At 39.0% G+C, this 27297-nt stretch overlaps 1 protein-coding gene across 2 annotated transcripts in view; it reads right to left on the reverse strand.

The window, feature by feature from the left end:
- Window positions 1-27297, reverse strand: part of RTN1 (reticulon 1) — a 113846-nt gene that overhangs the window by 40636 nt on the left and 45913 nt on the right. Inside the window, exons 1-3 of one of the 2 annotated variants that reach the window (XM_034433514.3) lie at window positions 23075-23211; window positions 9820-10509; window positions 7474-8274 (exon numbers count right to left, since the gene is read on the reverse strand). In XM_034433514.3, the coding sequence (XP_034289405.2) occupies window positions 7474-8274; window positions 9820-10504 (1486 nt within the window). In that variant the 5' untranslated portion in view covers window positions 10505-10509; window positions 23075-23211. Of the gene's footprint in view, window positions 1-7473; window positions 8275-9819; window positions 10510-23074; window positions 23212-27297 lie in introns of those variants that run through there. The other variant, XM_034433512.3, reaches the window with a different exon arrangement.

Below are 27297 nucleotides of genomic sequence, written 5' to 3' on the forward strand. Positions count from 1 at the left end.
AGCTAGAATTTTCTTTTTTATATATTTATTCAAAGCATTGCTATTGAGGTTTGATTGCCATGGATCATCAAATGTTTGGAAACAACTGGTGTCACTAGAGATATTAGAATGTTTGTAGAAGAAGAATGAATTAGGGAAAGAATTGGTGGAAATGAAAAATATAGGCATGTCAAAGTTAGGAAAGGCATCTTCTAGGGTGACTCATTATCAGCCTTATTATTTGTCATTGCTATGATCCCACTTTCAGTGATTCTGAAGAAAGCAATTTTGGCAACAAAACAGCAAAAAATGCTAATAAAATCTCACATTTGCTTTATATGTAGCTTTATGGAAAATAGGAAATCAAAATCTAGTCATTAACAAATACCATAAGAATTTTCAGCATCAATGTAGCAATAGAATTTGGCCTAGAATAATATGTTACAGTAGCAATAAATCAGGGTAAAACCACAAAAACTAATGGAATTGAAATGCACAGACTGAAGAAGATTGCACAGACTGACTATAAACAGCATGACAAAATAGCAACAATGATGCATTGGAAGATCTGCAAGAAATACCATTTGCCTGCAAGCAAGAACTGGTGGGGTCATAAAATAGACAAGTAATAGAAAAAGAAAAAACCGAAGTGCTCTGGAACTTTAGAATTTAAACAGACATGCACCTGCTACATAATACGGCAGACTTAACAATTGTTGCTAAGTAAGACAAAACAGTCTGGATAGTAGATGTGGCAGTACCTACAGACAGAATAGGAGAGAGAGAATGGAGAAAATCACAAAAGACCTGCAAATATAAGTAGAACACCTATGGCAAAAGAAAGCAAAGGTAGTATCACCAGTAATAATGCCTTGGGTGCAATCCCAAAACATCTGCAGCCTCACTTGAATACTATTGACATGAATGTAAAAGGCAGCTTTACTTGGAACAGCTTACATTCTTCAATACCATCAAACAACAAAATCCGTCTATCCCAGGTCCATAGGAAGGACTTAATCCAGTCTAAACATCTGACTCTCTGCGCAATCAACCATAATACTAATAATAATTTCCCATCACTTGGCTGATAATGTTGTTCATTTTACCATAATCTTGATTTTAGAATAGAATAGAATAACAGAGTTGGAAGGGACCTTGGAGGTCTTCTAGTCCAACCCCCTGCCCAGGCAGGCAACCCTACACCACTTCAGACAAATGGTTATCCAACATATTCTTAAAAATTTCCAGTGTTGGAGCATTCACAACTTCTGCAGGCATTTACAAAGAGCAGGTTTAAAATGGCAACTGGAACAACATCTAATACTGTTATGTGGGATTTATACATATGGGACTTTACAGATGATTACCATCATTTTGAATTGTGTAGTGAAGTCAGTGAAGCTCATGGAGGAATGGTGTTACAGGGAACAAATTTTGAAAAGCCCAAAACTGCTATGCTGCTGCATTCTGATTGCAGTTCCTAAATATTCTTCAAGCATAGTTCTATGCAATGAGCATTAGAATAATCTGAATGGGAGGTCACTAAGGCATGAATTACTATAAGTGGAGTCCCCCCATTAAAAATAAGTATAATTAGCATACAAGATGCACCTGTATAAAGATCTTCCTAACCATGGCAGCTACCTGCTTCTTGAGCAAGACCTGTGAGTCGAAGAGTGCCTCTAGTTTGCACTCCAACTTTGCATAGGGGAGTGCAACTCAGTTAAGGATAGAAAGTCTCCTGGTCCAAAAGTCTGTAGAGATTCTCAGTCATCCAGGTCATGGTTGTTCCAAAGATGCTTTTTCAGGAGGCAACTGGACTTTCTTGTTTTTTCTTTTGAAGACATTTCACTTCTCATCCAAGAAGCTTCTTCAGCTCTGACAGGATAGTAGGGAATGGAAGGATTTATATTCTTTGCAGACAGCGAGTAATCTGCATCCTTTTAGAGGATCGTTGAAGCACTTGGAGGTTTATCTGTGTCCTTAGGGTCACTTGAGTAGTGATGCTGGTTCCTGTACTCTGCAATTTTTCCCCTCTCTGGAAATCCATTCCTACTACCACACCATTCAAAGGGTGTTCATCCCATATTGCAGAGCTAAAAGTCTGTAGAGATTCTCAGTCATCCAGGTCATGGTTATTCCTTCCATTCCTTCCATTCCCCACTATCCTGTCAGAGCTGAAGAAGCTTCTTGGATGAGAAGCGAAATGTCTTCAAAAGAAAAAACAAGAAAGTCCAGTTGCCTCCTGAAAAAGCACCCTTGGAATATCCTGTTCCAAAAGTTTAAAATCCACAGCCACTTGGCCTTGTCAGGGTTGGGATGTGATTCTCCATTGGCCTCTCACAGCCTCCAGACAATGGGAAAGAATCTTGCTGGTATCCCTTGGTTAACTCAAGGCAAAGATGTACATCAAAATACTGAGTATACCTCATACCATGTCAACCTCATCCAGTAGCTTCATAGAGAGAGTAGAGGATGTGGGGACTGAGGAGTACTGGTAGGCACCCCACAAATAGGGGCTTTGGTCTCTCCCCTCTTACCAACACTCACTGGAACCAGCCATAGAAAAAGTAGGAGAATCAACGGAGTACTGTGCCTCTTGCTCTTAATTCCCTGAACCGGACAAGAAGAATACCATAAATTATGGTTCTAAAAACTATTGAAATATCAAGGAGGTCCAAGATGGATGCAGACTGTAGCATAAGTACTCAGTACCATAAGTATTTCATAACCAACTCAGCCACAGACGCAACATACCAGATAAGGAGGTTACTAATCAGCAGGGAGGCTGGTTCACTACAAACAATATCCTCTAATCCCTGTAGCTCAACTTTACAAACAGGTTTTCATAGCTGGTCATCTGCAGAGCAGTGTCCCTAATGCCATCGGGTTTCTCACTTAATAATTGCTTTATCAGCAGTAGGGAATCTCTGTATTAACCAGTAATAGGCTAGCAACCTTTCTGCTTGCATTGTAAAAATGGCATAATCTGTCATTTATATTATCTTTGGAAAATAATTAATTTTGAGTTACAGTAATTGTTTTTCTGTCCGTCTGTCATGGCTGACTACTTTCAAAGAATTATAGGCATTCTTGCCAAGATAGTACACAATGACAAACTGGAGAAGAGCCATGATTACTTCACCTTTAGCTCATCAGAGAAAATATAGGATTTTTAAAAAGGAAGAACTGATAGCAACTATTCTATTCTGACTAATGAATACCACTAAGCAGTAATTATTGGTAAGAGTTTCCAACAGACACTTTGTCTATGAAGACACATGTTAGATTATATCTTGGCTACATTTCAAAATAAGCTTACAAAGGAAATCTTGTCAAACAGCAGGGAAAGCTCTAGAAAATATTTTTGATTTCCCAAAGGACTTCATTTATTATTTTCTATCACCGATGGTTTGCTTGCTTGTTTGTCCTAGGAACTATCCCTTTAAAACTACTGAATCATGGTAGCAATTCGTTTGATTGATATAGTTAGATAGATCTAGCTCCAAATCAGGGGTGAAATCTAAAATTTTTTGCTACCGGTTCTGTGGGCGTGGCTTAATTAGTGGCTGTGGCTTGTTGGTAAGGTGGGCGTGGCCAAGTCTATGTCACTTCTTTGCCCTTTTTGAACCTACAAAACACAACACAACACAACTGGCTCACCCACAATATAAAGCAGCTGTGCTAGACCCAAAATGGTCCCTGCAACAAGCAGGAAACTCACACAGCCACAAAAAGCCCAAAAAACCAATTTTCACACTTTACACACACAAAATTCCACATACAGCTTTGTGAGATTTTGTGTGTTTGTGTAGTTAGAGTGAAACACTACAGAAACACACTAAATCTCAGAAAGCTGCACAAATATTATTTTATTTTATTTTTATTTTTATATAAAAGCAGCTAAATTTAAAACTTCCTAAACTTTAAATGGCTAGGTCTAAAAAAAGAACAATTAAAAAAAAACCCAATTAACTATTTTTTTAAAGCTCCGAAAGGGGAAAAAAACTTACCCAATAGAATAGGGGTCTCCAACATTGGCAACTTTAAGACTTGTAGACTTCAACTCCCAGAATTCCTCAGCCAGCTTTGCTTTGCTGGCTGAGGAATTCTGGGAGTTGAAGTCCACAACTCCCTGCCTGCTTGATTGCAGGCAGGGAGATTCAGTTGCTTGCTGATGCAATTGATTGCGGGATTACAGCAAGGTGTTGCGACCAGCAGCTAAGGTAAGCAAGCTGAGGGGGGGAGGGGGAGGGATTTTTGCTACTGATTAGCAGGCAGAGCCATTTAAAAGGAAAAAAGTTTTTTTCTTTTACATAGCTCTGGCTATCCAAGCTGAGTTGCCTGATTAGCAGGCTGGCTGGTCAGAGCCATTTAAAAGAAAAAAAAGGCTCTGTTGATTGCGTGGCTCAGCTGGGCATGGGGGGCAGGGGCAGGGATTTTTGCTACCGGTTCTCCGAACTGCCCGCCGTCATCGCTACCTACTCGCCCAAGCCGGTCCGAACCGGGAGCATTTCACCCCTGCTCCAAATCCATTTTTGTGGGGTACCTCAGGGCTCTATTCTCTCTCCATTCCTATATAAGAGCAACATGAAACTGCTGGGGTGAGGAAACTCATGGTCAAGCATCATCAATATTGATATCACCCAGTTATTCATCTCCAGAAGCTATGAGGGCATAGATAGGGAAGAAGAGGGTTTGGCTAAATCCAAGTAAAACCAAGTGGTTGTGGGCTTGTGGTCTCCAGATTTAGGAGCCACAGCATCTTTAGTTCAGGTTGGGGCTGCATTCTTTCAGACAGAACTGGCACACAATTGTTGGTCCTCTTGGATCCATCTGGAAAAACAGATGACAGTTCTGGCCAGGAGGGCCATAAATTAATCTTATATACCAATTGTGCCATTTCCTGAATCAGGAGACCTGGTCATGGTCATTCATGACTTGGTCACACCATACATGGAAACTACTTGAAAGCAGCAATTGGTTCAGAATGCTGTGGCACAAATACTTATTGATGCACGTTGTTATAAGTAAGCTGCATTGGCTTCCTACAAACTTCCAAGTTTAGTTCAAGGTGCTATCATTTATAAACCTCTTCATATAGGATTAATTTATTTGCAGGAATGTTTCCAATAATCTTTACTTGTCCCATTAGATCTGGCAGAGTGAACATGCTCTGGGTCCCTTCTATAAAATGTGAACAGGGGTAATTTAGGAGGCATACTTTCTCTATCGTAGCAGCTTCCCTACGGAATAACATTCCCTCTGATATTCAGATGGTCCTGACCTGAGTGGACTTCCATTAGAACCTGGTTCTTTCCCCAAGCATTGGGTCAGAGCATTGGATAAGAACATTCAGAAATGAAAGGTCTTGAATGGAAGATGCAATGGATTACCTGTTATTCTATTATGGGAATTTGTCATGCTTTATTTTATTGTTCTAACTGTAAACTATCCAGGGTTGCTTTTGTGAGATGGGCAGCCATATGTAGTAAATTGAACAAATAAATATATTTATTTTATGGTGTCCTGTAGAGATTTTTCTCAAATTATCTGCCTCTGATGTTCTTTCTTATTAAAAAAAAATCTAAAACTCAGCTGTTCATTGTGTTTGCACCCATTAACACTCCTTTTGTATGAGTACAGGAACAAAAAAAAATCCCCCCAAAAAGGTAGCCTTGTCTTGGGTTTAGCAACTAGAGTTTATTGGTAATTGGTGGAAAAAAACTTTCTTTTTGCTTTCTTCTCCATTGAGAAAGGTATTAGGGTATACCACAATCTTGTTTCCCCCCATTCTGTGCTTTATAAATCACTTTGTGCTCTGGCTTGTTTGAAGTCTCCCATAATGCGTGAAACATTCGAATTATGCAGATTGAATATGTACTTCCCAAGTAAAATCCAGTAATTGATATAAGGGTCTACATCAGCATTCCCCAACCTTTCTGGCTTGGTGCCCAGCATTGGGGGGGGGTGGTTCTGTGTGAGTGGTAAGTGTGCACGTGCAAGCGTGCACAGCTCCATTTGTGTGAGTGGTAGGCACACGCCCCCACTGCTTGTGCGAATGGAGTTTCATGTGCAAGCCCAAGCACCTACCACTCATGTGAGTCGAGCTTTGTGTGCAAGTGCTAGTGCCCACTGCTCACGCAAGTGGAGCTTCATGTGCTCACCCACCACTTATGCGGTCCATTTCCAAACAGGCCGCAGCTAGGTATTGGGCCACAGCCTGGTGATTGGGGACCCCTTGTCAACATCATTTGTGTGTGTTACCTATATTTCATTGTTGTATTCTTAGATGGGTCTGTTCTATGGGCCAGATCTAAATGAGATATAATTCAATCTACTCCTTTTATACAAACACTTGCATGCTTAAAGATTATTTTTACTGGCCCATTAGGGATACTGATTAATGATAATAATTTTCTCTCTGTTATAAGGTTGTTCATTCTTTTATCACTTCTCTACACTGTATTTTTTTTATTCTACCCAATATATTTTAAAATAATTATTAGACTTTTTAAATACCTAACTTTTAAACCAGGGGTCCTCAAACTTTTTAAACAGGGGACTAATTCACAGTCCCTCACACTGTTGGGAGGCCAGACCAGGTGGGTGGATGTGGCTAGGTGGTCATGTGATTGGGTGGGCGTGGCCAATTTAGCAGTTCATTAAACATACATATAATAATACATACACACATAAATTAAACTTTAATTTGTTATGCTCCTGGGTTATTCTCCTGGGAAAGCAGGTTAGTGAAGGGATGCAGCTGCCTTGGGGGTGTGTGTGTGTGAGGGACTTCTATTTGTCTCTCTCTCTCTCTCTCCTTCTCTCTCTCTCTCTCTCTCTCTCGGCTGGCGAAGCCAAAAATGGCCCCATTTTTGGCCTCCTTGGCCTCCAGAAGGCAGGCGGGGGCCAGCAGGTAGGTGGGGCAATGTGGGCGGGGCAGCCTCATGGTCCCTCGCAGGCCACATTAATGACTTCAGCGGGCCATATCCGGCCCGCGGGCCGTTGTTTGAGGACCCATGTTTTAAACAAATACAGTAGTATGTCTTCTTGAACTAACTAATGGGGAGATGGGGCAAAATAAGATGTAAATTCAATTTTTAATTAGTGGAGATAATCATTCTGTTGCATATTAAGTTCCCCAATAACATTAATTTTCTGAAAGTTCCTTGCAAATGTGGTGACTGAAGGTATTTTCACTTGCATAAAACCAAACTGTTATTGTGATGTTTCATGCTACCAAAGCCACAATAAATTGAACTTGTGCAATAAATGCATTGCAAATAGCCATTTCCAATATTCACCCCATGTCTTAATCAACTCTTAACAATATTCATGGCCCCCAGATAAATGGTTTGCTTCGAAATCCTATCTATGAGGAGGCAGACCCTTGCTGTTCCTGATTCTTCCAGATCAGCAGTGTTTTCATCATCCATTCTCATAGATAACCAAAACGCCCATATTTTTGGCAATAAAAATGGACAGCATTACCTTTTTGCTTATTTAAAAATGGCAGTGGTGGTGAAGACCAGGGACTTCTTGTCAATGAATCCTTGGATGGTGATTTCTTTCCAGTAGCAGTCGCTGCCACTTCAACTGATTTCTTCTGAGCTACTTTGTCCTTTATTTCTTCACTACTGATGGTAGAGGAAGACACGGTATCAGCATGGACTTTAGATGCGGTGAAGGAACACTTCAAGTAGGAGGCTGAGTCTGCTAGATTTTCCCTGTTCATTCTGCTTTCCTTGGAGCCACTTAAATTGTAATCCGAAGCCCTGGTGCCTTCATTCCTAGTATGATTTTCTTCTTCAATAATGTCCATAATAATTGGCTTCATTAAGGGAGAGTCATGCTCCCGTTTAGGGCTCTCCTCAGAGGCTGATGAAGCATCACATGATTCAATTATGAGCTCACTGTCCAGTTCAGCTTCACGTTCTTCCCTCAGAATGCTATACTGTATTGAAGGAGAGGCTGGGGAAGGTGGAGGGCCTCCAGCATGGCTGAAGGTCATGTAGTTGGAATGGAGAACCTCTTCAGCAGCTAGGGGGTCTTCTGATACCAATTCTATTTCAGAATCACCAGATTCAGCACTGCTTGCTTCATTATCCAAGGGAGTAGTTCCTGCTGGAAATTCTGTCAACTTGTTTTTCTTATCTTGTTTTTCTGGTACAACAGTTTGTGGTCCTTGGCCTTCAGGATGCTTAAATGGGAAGCCCTTTGCTTCTTTAATGGCATTAATAAGTTCCTCTTCAGAAAGGCTGCCCTTACCTTGAGACTCAGAACCAGATGGTTCTGGAATTTCAAGGAGATTGTTCCAAGTTAGGAAAGAAGAAGGAACACAATAAAAGAGACAGATAAACATGAGGGAAAGAGAAGGATAAAAATTCTGGTTAGCAAAAATCCAATTTTATCTCTTCAGGAAGCAATCACATAATGTACTTATGCATGTACAGTACCTCCCAACCCACAAGCTCTAGAGCAAACACAATGAGCTTTCTATATTATTTCTAGATTGGATTGTTTTTTCATGTCTAGTGCTGATGTTTCTCCTCAGAAGGAGGCATGACTTCACTCCTAACAATTTGCAAATAATAAGCAAGTTTCAAAAAATACATGGTTTGTACAAAATATAAAAGTGGGTGTTTTAATGTGTGAAAACATATTGCTGAAAACAGAGTACAGGTGGCATGACTCATAAAAGCTTTTAAGGTGGGGAAAGCTGGTGTAAAATGGGACTGTAATTTGTATACTGTATGTGACACATAACAAAGCTTAAAACATCTCTCTCTCTTTTTTTTTTTTTTTGAGTATAGGCTTTGCTGCTTAGTGTCACATTCCATATAAGTTAATATTTTATATTCCATGAAATAAATGTATCAACTTTGTGGGCAGTTGGCAATTACTTCCCCTCTCTTGCTTGCTAACTTTTGCAGGAAAAAATTGTCCATGGATCTATATGGCCAAAGGAAACAAAACAATTCCACAACCTATCCTTAGATGTGCTTGGGATCTTCCCTTGAGACAGATTTTGGTTTTAATTTCACTTTCTCTTTAATGATTTCTGGAGCTGCAGCATCTTTTCAAACTAGTGGAGAAAAAAATATCCACTGCTGTTTAATAAGCCAGAGTTAAAGATGGCCGGCTGGGGAATTTTGGAAATTAAAGTCCACAAGTCTTAAAGTTGCCAAGGTTGAACACCCTGGCATAGAGCTTTTCTACATAACAATGTCCTTAAATTCAGAGGAAAGGATTTAGATACTAAAAGCACTGCCAGTACCACTGATTTTTATTGTACCATGGCAATAAAACTACCCATTTTAGTGACCATCACAGAATATAATATTGGGTACTTTAATGGAAGGAAATAATTGTGGGTTTCCAGTCATCCTTTCCCCTACACACACCCAGGGCATCTGCAGGAGGAACAAAATGTTGAGTGTTGCTGTGGATTGAGGTTTCTCTATATCATAGGGAGCAATGTTTAATTTATGAATTATTTGGGTAACCCCCAGATGTATGTCTTCAATACCCAGAATTCTCCAACCATCATGGCCATCACTAAGAATTTAGGAGTTCCAATTCCATCCACCTGTAAAGTACTCTTATTAGAAAATTTAATTGCAGATATTAGTGTATGCTATTTATTGAGAACTCCACATGGCATCAGGAAGGGCATCCAGCCAGTAAATGCTCAGTTCCATCCAGTCACCCTGACTCTACCCTGAATTAAGGGTTATAAGAAGGGAGGGGTGTTTTTTTTTAGTGTATGTTATCTGCAAATCTTCCTCATCCCCTAAATTATTTTTTATTGTACCCTGGTATGTAATCATTTTTTACCTGTTCCTGAAGAAGGTGGAGTAATTGAGCCTGGGCTGTCATCTTCTGGCTCAGAGACTGTCACTGTAGGAACTATTTCATGACTTGGTTTGAGACCAGCTTCTTGTTTTTCAGGCGTTTTCTCCTTTGATACAGGCACCTCCATAGTTTCTATTTCCGTCAGTGTAATCTTGACTTGTGATGTTTCTGAGGGGCTATACTGGTGGTCCAGTAGAAAAGATGAGCCCTCTTTAGACTCATGTTTTTCATCAAATGGTATCCCTTTTGCTCCAATCTTGTCCTCCACTCCTTGATTAATCAAGCTGAGAGGACTCAGGTCTTCCTTGACTGTATCACAGCTCTCTTGGTATTTAATCTCTTCTGATCTACTGATGTCCATGTACTTGTAGGATTCAGATTTCATCTGTTCCGCTGGATCAGCTAAAATCTTGTTGACATCAGTGGATTCTGCTGGGGTCATCTCTATTCCTGAATCAGAGCTAAACAGCCCACCTTGGGCATGAATTCCCTCCGTGCTCTCTGAAGAGGTAACATGATTGTCCTCCCTGGAAAGATTTCCGGTGAAATAAGAGGAATCTTGAGGTGCTGTATAGAGTTCATCAGAAAACAGAGAGGTGTAAAGGGAGCCATTGCTTTTGTCTGATGTCTTGGAACTACCATAATCATAGAAGTGAGAGGAAGTCATTCCTCCTAAAAAAAGATAAAGAAATACAATTTAATCCAAAGGAAAATTCTATTATATGAAAAAATTCCATATCATCACATGGCAGTAGCTGGGTGAAACACTTTGTATACAGGCATTTTGTTTGAGAATTTGGTGTAGTCACAAAGCTATATTAGTGAATGAGTGTGAATCTACACATATACAATCTTCAGCCAGTTTATCTAAGGCACTTCCAGACGAACAGCTTTTCTGCTATTCAACATCTCTAGTTTTATTTTAAAACACATCTGAAACTGATCCAGGGTATTCTGACCATTTTGATCATCAGGATGCAGGGATCATGGGTTCATGGGCAAGTTTGCAAATCTAATGCCTGAAAGTAACTCAAAACTTTGCAATCAGATCAGTAACATCTGCCTGCTCAGAACTTTGCCTAAGTATCATAGGGCGAAAGAAAAGACAAGAAGAAAATAAACTAAATTTCTAGCATTTATTTCGACTCATTTATTAAAAACTTTCAAGCCTGCTGCTATAGCAAGATTCCAGGGGGCAAAAAAGGAGCCTGGATAACTCAACAGACAGAGCACTGTAATTTAACACCAGCTGTCTGCAATTAAAGTAAGATCGAATCTCACCAGGATCAAGGTTAACTCAGCCTTCCATCCTTTCTAAGGTAGGTAAATTGAGGACCCAGTTTGTGGGGGCAATAAGCTGACTTTGTATAAATATACAAAAGTATGAAGGCTATTGCTTAACACACTGTAAGCCGCCCTGAGTCTCCGGAGAAGGGCGGCATATAAATCAAATAAATAAATAAATAAAAAAGTCTCTTTCAGAACAGAAAATCCTTGCCCAGAGAAAAACAAGGGATAAGAATATTTTTAATATCCAATTTAAGAATAAATATAAAATATTAGCAACAGTCATTATATTATTTGATCATTAAAGGGCTCATCTTATTCCCAGACTAGGAGAGATCCAATTTTCCTTCAGAGTGAAACTCTTTTCTGAAGAAGTTACTTAACTGGCCTTGTTGCACTTTACCATCTACTTCTGCACCCTCTTTTGAGACTTCTTTGGAACTGATGGAAACTTCCAGTCCCTGATCAGAATAATCTTTGCTTGCTTGTTTGGGTTTCCGTGGGTGTTGCATGCAAATCATGGGAGAAAGGGAATAAAAAAGAGCACTAATACTAATCAGCTACTAATAATTACAATAATCAATCCCTAAAACAGATTGAATGCATTACATTGAGAGTAATGTTTGCAAGACGTTATCCCATTAACTCTCATAAAGCTAAAGGTGAAATCTTCATTCACTGCAACATGGTAGTTTATATGAGTATAAACTCTTTCCTCCTATGTTCCATAGAATTTTAAGTCTTGCAGATAGTGTTTAACAAAATATGGATTCCCTCCTGGATGCAGCATCACTTGCATGAGAAAAAGCTTTGCAAAACATTTGGTAACTAGTTCAATACAGTGATGGGTTGAAGATAAAAAATAAAACAGAAAGAAAGATTACCGTATGCAAAGCATGGCCCACAGTAACAAAGTTCTGATTATTTGAAGTTGGAAACAAACAGCAAGACATAATCTTCCCAAGAGACTTTTGACTATTTAAGAAAAAGTGTGCTGGGTAGGAGAGGGGAACACACTAGCCTATTTCAACAAGAATGCAAATATTTAAAGCTTCTGGGCTGCAAAATGTTCTGCATCCCTTTGGGGAAATAACAGTACAGCAGTTAGATTGGTACTTTATGCTATCTTGAATCAGCAGGAGTCTGTAATTCCCAGGAATAAACTTCACACAGATCTGAGAGAAAATTCAAATGTGGTGCCTTTGCTCTCTGAATGAAATTCATGAGCCTATTCCAAAACAATTAAAAAGAAATGTCACCAATCATCCTAGAGGATTTTATTTTGTGAAATGATTCTTCTGAAGAATCATTTGAAGCTGCTCACTGGTGAAAGAGGACAATATTATCTGTCAATATCAGTGGTGAAATTCAAAACTTTTCACTACCAGTTCTGTGGGTGTGACTTGGTGGGGCGTGACTTGGTGGTCATGTGAATGGGTGGCGTGACTTGGTGGTCATGTGAATGGGCGTGGCTTGTGCCCGGGAAAACCAACTTTACACAAAAATAACACAAAAGCTACACAACTGACTCACACACAATGCAAAAGCAGCTGGACTTCACATAAAATGGCCCCTGAAACAAGCAGGAACCTCACAGAGTCACAGAGAGCTCAAAAACAAACTATCACACTTTACACAAAAATACCAGTTCAGGCAATAGGTAGTAAAAAATGATTTAAAAAGTAAAAGAAAAGTTCTGACCATCACGCAGCACAGCTGATTGTTGGAACCTTTTTTTTTTTACTTTTTAAAGCATTTTTTACTATCTATTCGCCGGAACTGGTAGTAAAAAAATGCTTTAAAAAAGAAAAGAAAAAAGTTCAGACTATCAGCTGTGCCACGTGATCATGGGAACTTTTTTTTTTTTACTTTTTAAAGCATTTTTATACTACCAGTTCAAGCGAACCAGTAGCATTTTCACTACTGGTTCAGGCGAACCACCCCAAACTTGTAGCATTTTTTTTTTTAATTTGATTTATATGCCGCCCTTCTCCGGAGACTCAGGGCGGCTTACAATGCGTTAAGCAATAGCCTTCATACTTTTGTATATTTATACAAAGTCAGCTTATTGCCCCCACAAACTGGGTCCTCATTTAACCTACCTTAGAAAGGATGGAAGGGTGAGTCAACCTTGAGCCTGGTAAGATTCGAACCTGCAGTAATTGCAGGCAGCTGTGTTAATAACAGGGTGCTTTAGACCACTGTACTACCAAGGCCCTTTTCACCAAGGTAGCATTTCACCCCTGGTCAATATTATCTAACGAAGTATGTCTCCATCACTATTCATACCTTCTTAAAGAAGCATGTTGCTTCCCCATGACCTCTATCATTTATCTATTTATTAGATTTATATTATTTATAAGTGTAAACAAATAATTATACAGTATCCTTAATTTCACATGCTAACAAAAAGGATCATCCAATGCAGATTAGAGACCTACTTTGAAAAGGGAGGTGCCACATATCTAAGCTGGCTTTAGAAGAGGCCAAGGAATAAGAGACATATTGAGATAATTGAGAAAGCCAAAGAATATAAAAAAGAACTCATTATGTGCTTCTCTGTTAACAGAAAAGTCTTTGATTGTGTTGATCATGTCAAATTGTGATATGTGCTTAGAAAAAGGGGAATCCTCATTAGTGCATCTCCTTGTCCTCATGCAAAGCCTATACATAGGTCAGAAAGCCATGTTCTGATGGAACATGGCAATCAGACCGGTTCTAGGTTGGAAAAAGAGTGAAACAATACTGTAGACTATCCCCTTATTCCTTCAACCTTTATGTTGAGTATATCAACATAAAGGTTGATATAATGATATTATATATATATATATATATATATATATATATATATATATATATATATGCTTTCTGAGGTTTTCGCGGGTGTTTGTATGTAGGTCTTTGGTTATTTGGGTTTTCTCCCGCGTAAAATTGGAAGTGTCTTGGCGACGTTTCGACGAAGTCTCATTCGTCATCTTCAGGCTGGTGTTTTCGGCTTCGTGCCAATCAATCAGCTTCGTGCCAGCCAATCAGAGCACAGCCAACCCCCCATCCAATCAGAGCACAGCCAAGCCCCCAACCAATCAGAACACACCTCCACCCAATCAGAACACAGCCAAGCTCCCACCCAATCAGTTCACACCCCCACTGGCAGTTAAAAGGAAGAAACAGCTGCACATTGCTCCTAGAAGCATGAAGCCAAAAACACCAGCCTGAAGATGACGAATGAGACTTCGTCAAAACGTCGCCAAGACACTTCCAATTTTACACGGGAGAAAACCCGAATAACCAAAGACCTACATATATATATATAAACTCATATATTATATATATTATATTATACATATAATATAATATAATATAATATAATATATATATATATCATATATGATAATATATGATATATATTATATATAATAATAATATAATACGATATGATATTATATAAAAATATGAGTATATCATAACAAATGAGTATATATTATGTTGAGTCCCTGTCCTAATGTCCCCTTTTATATGTATCCATTTCATATATTCATAATCATGTTATATATATACTTATATCTGTTATCTAATACATGCTTGACAAAATAAATAAATAAATAAAATATTGAGGGAACTTGGATTGGAAGAAGATGAGCATGGTTTCAAAACTGGAGGAGGAAGTATCAACAATTTATTCTATGATGATGACACCACAAAAATATCTGAAAAGGCAAACACTATGGAAGCTCTAGTAATTATTATTTTATTTTTATTTATTTGTATCTTGCCTTTCTTATTTTTACAAATAACTCAAGATGGCAAACATATCCAGCCCATCCAGTTGTGTTTTTAATTAGGCTGTACACCGCCCTGAGTCCTTCGGGAGAAGGGCGGTATAGAAATAAAATTAATAAATAATAAATAAATAAATAATAATAAATCTTCCTCCTCCTATTTTCCTCACAACAACCACTGTGTGAGGTGAGTTGGGCTGAGAGATACTGACTGGCCCAAGGTCAGCCAGCAGGCTTTCATGGTTAAGACAGGACTCACAATCTTCCAGCCTGGTGCCTTAACCACTAGACCACACTGGCTCTCAAATCAAGAGCCTAGTGAAAAAATGGGACTAAGATTAAAAATAAAGATTGCTAAAATAATAAGAGGTATAGTAACTAGCTTTAGAACTGACAATTGAAGGTGTTGAAGAGGTGGATAGCTTCCGCCTTTTTTCTGACCACTATCAAAAGTACAAAAGAAGCAGGAATCTTATAATATGACACAGACAAGCACTCAGTAGAGAAGCAATGAAGGTCTTGGAAAAGATATTTAGATAGAGAGATGTGCCTATATATCTACAAAGATCAGAATTGTGCAGGCAATGTTTTTTTCCTGTGACACAAAAAGTTAGAATTTGAGGAAGCACACTAGAAAGAGTACTGACACTTCTGAATTTTGATGTTGGAGAAGGCTCCTGAGAATACTGTTAGAGAGAGGGAGATTAAAATATAATTATATTTATAACTGTTGTGAAGAATATGGTATTAGAAGCCCCTTTTTTGTATTTTTTTTTCTTTCTGGTTTTCTTAAACTTTTTTCTTTTCTTCCACTTTTGGTCTTCTCTCTTTTTTTCCCTCCTTACTTTGGATTAGTTTGGATTAATTTTTAATTTTTTTTTAAAGTCTGAATAAAAATCATATTAAAAAAGAGAGAAAAATCTTTTGAGAATACAATGAAATGCCAAAACATCCGCAAACAAGTATATAATCAAACAAATCAACCCAGAGCTCTCAATCAAAGGCACAAAGGAACAGGCTCAAATTATTAGACTTTGAACACATTATACGTTAAGACTCAGCTCTCTGGAGATGTTTATAGTGCTGGGAAAGGTGGAAGGAAAGAGATGAAGAGGATGACCAACAGAAAGGTAAATGGATTCAATTACAATAGCAATGGGTACTTTCCTAATGGAAGATCTGAAAAACCAAGTTAAATCTTCCTAGAGAAAATCTATGTGGTCATTAACAATCAGCCCTGAGTTGATAGTAATCAATCAGTCAATCAGTTGTACAAAGCATTTTCTTCTCTAGTATTATTCCCATGACGTTACTTAGTCTGATCAGCCTAAAATCACTCAGTGAAATTCCATGGCTGAAGATACTTGAACATTAGTCTCTTTGGCAGTTTTATATCTTATTCTCTTTAATCACTACAATGCATTGGCATAACTGCTCCAAGTCAGGCTTTCACTGACAATACCCAAACTATAATATCTTAGTCCTCTTCCTGTTGACTCTGTCCAGTTGGTCTTTCTTTGCAGCTTCTGCCAGTCTGCCAATCTGCCTTCCATTTCCTCACATCCTTATTCCAACCTCATTTTCCACTAACTTTTTAGGCCAAATTGATTGACCCAAATATTCTTTATTTCCTGCCCTAATTTTTCATTCAGGTTTCTTTCCTCTTGACAGTTTAAGACTAAACATCCACAATCCTTCAGTTCCTCTTCCTGTTTGTTCTGTTTCACCTATTGTTTCTGTCCTGTCTCCTGTATTATTTTTTCATTTGTTTTTGTGCTTTTCTAGTACTTCCACAATAACTACATGCATAAATGTTAGGACAGGAATAAAAGAAAGAAATAGCAGAAAGCCACAGCAAAGTTCCCCACCATATTTCTGACATCAGTACAATCGAGCGGGTTCAGAAGTATTTCATGAGAAAAGTTTTGCACTCTTCTGTACACAATAGAATTCCATATGCTACTAGGCTCAAAATTCTCGGTTTGGATAACTTAGAACTGCGTCACTTGCGGTCAGACCTAGGTATTGCATACAAAATTATATGTAGTAATGCTTTACCTGTAAATGGCTTTTTCTGTTTTAAACACAATAATACGCGCATGAACAACCGCTTTAAACTCAATGTAAATCATTTTAAACTTGACTGTAAGAAATATGATTTCTGTAATAGAATTGTCAAAGTCTGGAATGCTCTACCTGATCCAATTGTCTCAGCTACAAATTTTCACAGTTTCAGTCACAAATTGACTTCTGTGGATCTTACTTTATACTTAAGTGTCAGTAGAGATGGCGTGCATAAGTACATTAATGTGCCTATTGTCCCTGTCATTGTATTTTTTTCTTTTATTCTTATTCTTGTTTTTGTTTGACAAATTTTAATAAATAAATAAAATAAATATGATTTAAGATCATACTGCTCTGAATTTCATTTGTTTTTGTCTAGGAAAAGAATATGACAAAATCTGATAATCCTCATCTTTATCAAAATTATTAATAAAAATATTAAATACTATAGGATAGGATCAAACTTTGTATCACCAACCTCATACCTCATTCCAATTTGATGAAAAATTACTAATGAGTTCTCTTTAAATTTTATTTACTTATCACATTGTACAGCTGCCCATCTCACATAGTGATATAGCTAAATAAGATTTCTGAGCTAGCTATATATCTACTCTTGTTATTGTTATTGTTGTTATTTTGACTTGGATACTACCCAACTCCAAATGACTTTAAGCAGCTCAACAAATAAAAACAAACAATATACAATCAAAATAAAAACAGTGAATAAGATGGTGAATCCATCCAAGGGCAATATGCATGCATCCTATAAGGGGATTCAATCATTCTACCCTAAAACCTGGAAGAAGAACTAGGTTTTTAAGGCCCTCTGAATCACCATCAGGATGGAAGCCACTTGGATCTCAGGAGGAACCTCATTTCAGAGGACAAGGACCTCAACAGAGAAGACATATTTCTGATAGATCCTGATAGATGGCCAGGTTGACACCATAGGAGAAAGGCATTCCCTCGGGTAACTGGGCAATATATCATGTAGGGGTTTATAAGTCACCACCAATACCTTGAATCTCATCCAAAACCAAACTGGCAACCAGTGTAGCTCATGAAACAGGTACTTCATAGGCATACCAAAGGCATGCTCCTCACTGCCTGTGTTGCTGCACTTTGGACCCAGTTGAAGTTTCCAGGTGGTTTAAGTCTTATATTCATTGCAGTAGTCAAGTCATGAGGCTATTGGGCATCAGTGGTGGGTTCCTCCCGGTTCCGCCCGGTTCCACCGAGCCAGTAGCGGTGACGATATGACGATATGATAGACCAGTACCTCTGCTAAATCCTAAATAATTGTCACATGACCATCAAGCCACGCCCACAAAATAAGCCACGCCCACAGAACCAGTAGTAAAATTTAGAATCCACCCCTGCTGGGCATGAATGAGTTTCTGAAAGGTCTGCCAATCTAGAAAAGGGATAAACTTAACTATCATGCGCTTGTCCACATTTAACTAGTTTGAAAGGCAGTTATGAAGCATTTTGTGAAATGCTATGATGAAAGTTAAATTATTGTAACAAATACATGGAACATGTACAGCCTTCTCCAGCCACACCGAACCAAAATAGAAGCTGAATAGATTTATATTTTATTATGTGTTTGTTTTGCTAACTTCACTGAACAGCTGGTATTCTTATTCTTTCTTTTCCCCTCATTCTGAACATATCTAATGAAGTCATTTCTACAGTTTTGAAATTCCTCCACCAACCACCGCTTATTTTGAACTTTAGCTTTCCTGATACCCCCTCTAGAGTTCCACGCTACTTGCATCTATTATATTTTGGGTGATCTGGAAACTGTTTTAGACAGCTTGGAGTGTGATCCAGCAAAGCTATTATGATTCCTTTTCTGTTATCTCTCAACTTCTTGAAACTGAAATCAGGCATCTCTCCCCTCTCTCTTTATGTAGCTGTAAAGTGCTGTGCATTTATGACTCAGTGTCAATAGCATTTTAGTACAAAAACAATACTCCATCAGCTGTAATAGCAGCAGCACCAGCAACAACCTGGCATCCTGACACCGCAGGAGTGCCTCATCCTGCTATGTGCCTATGCACTGATGATATTAGCTTATTTTGGGTAATTAAACATCTGTAAGAAAACAACCGAGCTGAGAGAGCACCAAAGATTCCACATTTCAACCCTGAATTAATATATTCTTTTTTATTAGTGCCTCGTCTATTTTGAGTATGACCTAAAATTAATTCCATGCTCAAGAGTTCATAACCAAAAGGATTCTTACTAGTTACAGCTGCTATGAGAGCATATCTCAGAATGCTTGAGCAATTAAAATAACTTCATTCTACTTCCAAGTTAAAGAGAAAAAAATATGTGAAATTATCACATGTTATTATATTCCAGTAGATGGTGCTCTTAGTATTGGTTCTTGGCTTGAAGGAAAAGCAGTATCATGCATACTTACTCTGCACCTAACTGAATGCTAAGTGAAATCTTGTAGCCAATTACAATTAAGGAGCCACAATGACATTTTAACTAACTAATGAGATATGTAAATAGGATAGGTATCATAGTTGGACCTTGATTTTGAAGAACAGAATGGAGCGCATGAGGTATAAATGGCGAAAAATTGCTGCCCTTACAGACCATTTCCAAGGATTTATTTTTTATTTTATTTTTATTTTGTATTTATTTGTATCCAGCCTTTATTATTTATACAAAATCTCATGGCAGCGAACATATCCAATTCACCTTCCTCCTCCTATTTTCCCTACAGCAACATCCCCGTGAAATCGGTTGGGCTGAGAGAATGTGACAGGCTCAAAGTCACCCGGCTGGCTTTCATGACTGAGGCAAGATATGGTGATTTAGGGTGCAATCATATGGGAATCGGTAGATCAAGAATCTGCTCATACTCCACAGAATTCAAAACAGACTGAAATACTACAAAAGATAATACATAAATCTCCATGAATAAAGCATAAATACAAATAATACAGGGGTGGGCTGCTGGCGGTTGTAACAACCAGTTCGCAAATGTGAGCATGTGCATGCGCGCAGCATCGAAAAACTGGCGATTATATAGGACATGATAGTGCCAGGGTGGGTGGGCGGGGCCACCCCGGTCCGAACTACCGGCTTGCCCGAACCGGTCCGAACCAGCAGCAGCCCACCACTGAAATAATACCCGAAATTTAAAATCAATATTAAGGCAATCCTGTCAGCAATAGCACCTGTACTGTGTTCCCTACAACTCAGGATGATCTTAAGTGCCTCCTTATCAGAAGAAAAAATGCTGCAAAACATAGAAACGGTCTCAGTCCCTTGACCTCCTTACTTCATATACTGAGCAGGAGGATACTCTCAGCATCCCATCCCTGAAAAGAGGATAATGGGGAAATGGAAAAGTAACACTTTCCTCCACAACTTTTTTCACAGCTAAAATTGCACAAAGCAACTCTTTGTGCTGCAGGGAAAAATACATATGAAGCATTCCTCCTGTTCTGAAATCTCAAGAGGATTAGAACATCCAACTTGGTCTTCAAATCACTTATGGGAAGTGATAGTTTTGTTTATTTTATATTACATATTCTCAGTTTGTAACATCTTGGTTTTCAATGGAGAAAATTGTCTCAGAACAGCTTATAATAAAACGAAGGCACTCTATTCAGAGCTATGAAACAGTAGCCACACAGCTTGAAGAGGCATAGCAACAAATGCATCAGCATAAAACAGAATTTTAAAATCTGCAGGTTTTATTTGTCTGTGCATATTTTATCTGTCTGATGCTAAAAATATCATCTTCGGTGCCTTTAGCTCCTTTTTCTAGTACATATCAGCCTTCAGTGCAGCTTGGGAGAAGAGACAGTAATGATTATAAGACATCTATTTTATTGATGGGGAAATCCCACATGTCTCCAAAATGCAAACACAAAAAGGGGGCAAAAAATCCACCTTGTTCTCTGGGTGATGTTAGTGTTTCATTAGTGTACTGCCCACAAGTTGGAGCCTCGGGAAAAAAAAAAAACTAAAAATGCAGCTTCTGGCTGCAAAAACATTGCCCATTCTTGATTTTTATTTTTCATATCCTAGAATCCTCATATTCCCCCTTTATGAACCAAGATGCCAAATAGATTCTAGTTCAGCAAATGCCACAATTGTAATCGAAAGTGAAGGAAGCTTTGACGGCATGCCTCCTTTTATGTGGGGAGCCCTACCCCCATCCAGAATAAAAATCTACAAATAATTCTAGATTACTGGTCAAGGTCATATATGAGCCTTAAAGTGATAATAGTCTTAAAAACATATAAAAGAAACCACAATCATCAGGTCCCAGATGTCCTCCAGGAAAGCTTCTTTTTCAGCTACTTCCAGAAGACACCTGAAGTAGGAGCTAGCCTAGTTTTTAGCCAGAGGCTGTTTAACAAAGCCAATGCTGCCACTCAGAAGCAAAATTATACATTTTAACATGACAGTTCCTTGGCCCTGAGAAGGAAAAGACTTGCTGGGAGTCTATATGAAATAATTTTGATTATACCGGTAGTAGTAAAATCAAATGCAAACCAAAGTTAAAGAAATAAGCACTCAAGCACTTTTACTCCTGACGAATCAACCCAGGCTTGAAGCACAACTGACTAGGGACAGGTTGTTATTTTTTATTTATCAAATTTAAATGGCTTCCCATCTCAAAAGTGAGTGTGGGAGGCATACAAAAGCCAAACAAGACAATAATGTAAAAGCAAATAATTACAAAAATATAGACTATCTCTATTAAAAATGAAAATTATCCTATTTCGTGTACATTATGTGAAGAGTTAGTTGTCTGCAGAAGCTCTGATGCTGGGAAAGTTGGAAGGAAAGAGAAGAAAAAGATGACCATCAACAAGGCAGATTGACTCAATTATAGTAGCCATGGGTGCACCTTTAGCAAACATGGATAGACCAGGTTAGGGATAGATCACCATGGAGAAAATCTATCTTATGGTTACTAAGAGATGACATTGATTTGATGCTACTTAATCTATACAACCCTCCTGTACAATGACCAACTTCCCCACATATCAACAGATTGCCTATACCAGCTGAAACCAATTCCTTCTTTCAATAAATTTATTTTCCATATATGTATATAGGTACCGTGTTTTCCCCAAAATAAGACCCTGTCTTATATTTTTTTGAACCCCAAAGTAAGCGCTTGGTCTTATTTTCGGGGAGGTCTTATTATTTTGGGGTACATGGAGCAAGATGGGGCTCCTGTTGCCATCTTACCAGATTTCCAGCTCTGCGTTTAAATATTTTCAGGGAGGGTTTATTTTTTGGGGGGGGCTTATTTTAGCGCATGCGCTCAAAAGCCCAATTGTGCTTATTATCAGGGAATGTCTTATTTTTAGGGAAACAGGTTATATGCATGTCTGTATGAGTGGGTGTGGATCAAACAGTCCATATGTGCTGGCATCTCCATGTATGCAACTGTACCATTTGCACACCATTGTATTATACCATTTGGAATCCATGTTCTAAAAATAGAGTAGGATTTTAAAAATCTGATTAGTAACTATTGTTTAAATTTCCTATAAAATAAGGCCTATTTACTAAATTAGGCTCATATGTAAAAACCATTCTTAGAACACAGGAACACCCAAAGGCAAATACTTTTCTCTTCAACCTTCCAGCAGCAACAGCAAGGAAGAAGACAGGAGAGCAGGAGAGAATTATCCACATGAGAAGGGAAAGAACAAGAAATGGAGAAACAAAACCAGGCAGAGAGATAAATCAAGAGGCAAGGGAGTTTCTCAGTTAATTTTCAGACACTTTCTGCCTACCTGTTTCTGCCCTGTCAACAACAGTTGAACAAAAAGTCTCATATTTTCCTCTTCCTCCCCCCCCCTCTTTTTTCCTCTATTTTTTTCAAGAGCCGAATATACATTTGGCTGTATCAAGTTGCAAAAGTTTATTGAGAAACAAACATCATCGACTGTTTCTTAATTTGCTGGTCTTACAAAGCTTCCACATCTTTCGCATTTCATATAACTTTGTAAAAAAAAAAAAAGCTACATAATTCAACAAGGTTTAAAATAAACATCACTACATTCCATGAGCTTTGAGATCCATTTTGACCCCTAATTTTCTGCTCTACTTACAATAATGCCATACTGTCCCAGGAAGCTCTTCTGTATATCTCTGCTGCCCAAAACTGCAGTTGCGAATTCTCCAGAAGCTAAAATGATTCATTTCAATTTCCCAAGTAAACTTTCCAGATGGCCCAGTTAAAGACGACATCCCAGGTACAACTGAAGATGGATTTCCCATCCTCAGTGAAGAGGTCAGAATACATGGGCTAAAAACCTTAAAAGCTTGAGGTGGGAGAGGAAAAAAGTTTGATTGCATCAAAAGAACAATGTTGTTCGGAAAACAATAACTCTGCAGGAGATAGAACAGCACCCAATAGGCTTCCCACATCCTAGCAAATCTTAGTGCATGTGTGCCTCCCTCAGCAAATGCTGCTCTCAGCTCTTTAATTCTTATTTCCAATCCTAAGAGCTGGAAATATAAACTACAAAGCAATAAACTAGCACAGCATTTGAAAGGTTTTGCAAATAAAGCTCTTTCGCAGCTAACAACAAGAAAGTCACAGCTGTTGCATAACACAACCACTGAAAAGCATTATGGCTTGTTGGTGTTTTTAAATTGCAGTCACATTTCCCATGAGCTTTATGCAGACTTAGAAAAAAAATATTATCCCAATGATAATGAAGCAGGATTCCCAGATAAATATGACCCAAAATGTCTGTCAAACCGACATGGGGAGAAGCTCAAGAGGTGGGAGTGACTTGGCAATTCTGAAAAATGGAATAATTGTAAGCTATTTGTCATCTTAGCAGCAGGGGCTCTGCATGTCCCAAGGACATTCCATCTCACTAGACGTTCTTTCACAGAAAACAGTCTGAAAAAATGTTCGCTATTTCTCTTTTATTTGCAAGCAATGATGAAAGTAATTTTTTTTTGCCAGTATTGCGAGAAAAATTCATCAAATCTTGTGATTTGGCTCGAGTTTGTTAACCTATGGTTGTTTGCCTGCATAAGAAAATGTTTTACAGCTTTCCTCTTGATGAAAATAAATAAAAGATGAATCTATGAAATATAAAACAAAACATCGTTCTACCCTTCTAGGTCATCCTGGATGTTATAGTTTTCTTAGGACTAGAAAATTCTAAGGGGAAACATTCAGTGTCTTCACCAATTCTAGGTTCAATTATAATTGCTTTGGGAAAGCTATGCCAGGTAAACTAGAATAAAGCTAATTGAAATATGAGGTGCAGACAAAATCAATTTCCATGGTTTTCTTAAAAAAATTTTTTTACTAATTTGTTTGTATACAGCTCTTCCCTGAAAGCTAGAATCAACATTCAGGATTGTCACACCAATTAGCTGGGATCAGAAATGTTACTATCAGAAGCACTGAGCAAGGTTTAAATCTAGCTCTGGAGAGTGAAAGCAATGGTTACCAAGCTAGAGAGAAGGCTAGTATAAACATAATTCATTTGGTCCACTAGCCACCAGAGTAATGGCCGTTTGCTTGGAATAGTGTCCTTGTAAGAAAACATTCACAGCAGGCTGTGACCCTGAGTGGCAATAGAGAGAAGAATCAGTCAGGTATCTATGGCCCAGTAAACCATATGTTCACTGGCCATATCTCAGAGGTAGCATACCTGACATGCCAACTCAGTAGGAAGAGGTAAATAATAAAGTCACTCAGCAGAGCAGAGAGAGTAAAAAATTTGGAGAGTAAAAAAGCTGTATGTCTCCACCCATGGTGCATTAAGTGATGCCGTGTCCTCCCTCTCGCAGTGCCTGGAGGCTGTTAGGGGCTGGATGGGGAACAATGGGTTGAAACTAAACCCTGGCAAGACTGAGTGGCTCTGGGTTTGGGGTTTGTTGGCTCAGGGAGAATTGCCATATTTGGTCTTGGACAGGGTGGCACTACCCCAAACAGACCCTATGTGTAATCTAGGAGTTTTCCTGAACTCACGACTCCTGCTCAAAGAACAGGTGGCGGTCGTGGCCAGGAAGGCTTTTGCACAACTGCGGGTTGTGTGCCAGTTGCACCCTTTCCTGGACCAACAATCTCTACTCACAGTCACCCATGCCCTAGGCACTGACTATTGCAACACGCTCTACATGGGGCTGCCTTCGAAGAGCATCCGGAAGCTCCAGTTGGTGCAAAATGCAGCGGCCCGCATGGTTTTGTGCAGACCCTGGTGTGCACATGTGTCACCTCTCCTGCGGGAGCTGCATTGGCTGCTGATTTGCTTCTGGGTGCAATTCAAGGTGCTGGTTGTCATCTTTAAAGCCCTTCATGGCTTGGGTCCAGGTTATCTGAGGGACCATCTCTTGCCGGTCACATCTACCCGACCCATCAGTTTGGAGGCAGGGAATTTTGTGGATCCCATCCCCTAGGGAGATATACCTGGTGGGACCCAGAAGAAAGGCCTTCTCCATAGTGACTCCCTCTCTCTGCAACATCATTCCCCCAGAGATTAGAACGGGCCCCACTCTAATACTCTTCTGGAAGGCTCTGAAGATCTGGTTCTGCCAGCGGGCCTGGGGAACCCAGAGCAGGATGGAGCCCATTAAATGGCTTGTGTGATCTGCTGTCGCCAGGGTGGGGGGTGGGGGGTGTTTATTATATTATACTATATTAATTTATTTGATTCTTTTTATTAGTTTTATTGTTTTAAATGTCCCTTTATACTCTGTAAGCCACCTTGAGTCACCATGGGCGAATAGGTGGCAATATAAATTCAATAAATAAATAAATAAATGTCAAGTGATGGAAGCAAACATTTTCCAAGAGATCTAAATGTGTCTATGTCTCATTGATTTCCATGTGATCTAATCCCTTGAGGATCATCAGTTGGCAGCCTAAAACACTAAGTAGTATTGCTATGATCTTTAGTTACTAATCAGAGGCAAAAGAGTTAGATGGAGCTATAGCTTTGAAGTTAACAAGAGAATCTGGACCATTACTCTTGCCTACAAAAATGGTTCTTGTAAACTGGAAAGTCAACATGCAACAATATAAACCAGTGTTTCTCAACCTCAGCATCTTTAAGATGTGTGGACTTTAACCTCCCAGAATTCCCCAGCCAGCATGCTGGGAGTTGAAGTCCTAGCAATTTAAAGCTGTCGAGATTGAGAAATACTGCCATAAAATCAAAAGCAAGTGCTGCTTAATGCCTGGTTGTTGGTAGCTTTCTACACACTGGCTAGGTTATTATTTCACAGAACTTTTATTGAAACTTCTACATTTCCCAAGGATAAAAATGCTCTTTAAATGTTCTTCAGAGAACTCTGCATAGAATATGTATTCATGAGTGGCTTTTGCTTGACTGGGCCAGAATTTAAATTGAGGGTAAGTGAGCAGGAACTTGAAGCTCCACTGGAAGAAGATGCTTGAATTCTGGCAACACTCCAACATCATACATTTTATCAGGAGCAGGGGATAAGTTTAATGGCTAGGGATAATGGGAACTGTGGCCAGACAACATCTAGAATCACAATTTTTAAAAAAATAAAATTTATATTGCTGCCTACTTGCTCATGGTGACTCAAGATGGCTTACAGAAAATAAAAACACAATATAAAAGAAATAAAAATAATAGAAAATAAAAATAATAACTCCCCCCTTGACAACAACACATGCTCATATGACCCATTTAATGGGCTCCATCCTGCTCTGTTCCCCAGGCCCACTGGCAGAACCACATCTTCACGGTCTTCTGAAAGAGTGTCAGAGTGGGGTCCAGTCTAATTTCCAGAAGGATGATATTCCAGAGGGATGGAGCCACTACGGAGAAGGCCTTTCTTCTGGGTCCCAACAACTGGACCTCCTTAGAATACAGGACATATAACATTCCTTGCCTCCCTGCTCTAGTTAGGTGGATGTGACCGGCAAGAGAGAGTTCCTCAAATAACCTGGTCCCAAACCATGAAGGGCTTTAAAGATGACAACCAGCACCTTGAATTGCACCCGGAAGCAAATTGACAACCAATGCAGCTCCTGCAGGAGAGGTGACACATGTGCACACCGAGGTCTCCACAAAACCATCGGGGCTGCTGCATTTTGCACCAACTGGAGCTTCCAGATGCTTTTCAAGGGCAGCCCCATGTAGAGTGTGTTGCAGTAGTTAAGACTGTCAGAAGTCTCAGCAGGGCTACATGGCAAAGATAACACATTACAAAAATAAAAACAAAACAGAACCCAGAAAACATCAACATCTGAGAAACTCTGGGTCATCCTTCCTTAATTTGCTGCTATGTTAGCCGGGGAATTATGGAATTAGTCAATGGTGAGATTCAAATT

This window comes from Pantherophis guttatus, chromosome 1 (genome assembly GCF_059756535.1).
Source record: "Pantherophis guttatus breed Tessera chromosome 1, ASM5975653v1, whole genome shotgun sequence".
Classification (NCBI taxonomy): Eukaryota; Metazoa; Chordata; class Lepidosauria; order Squamata; family Colubridae; genus Pantherophis; species Pantherophis guttatus.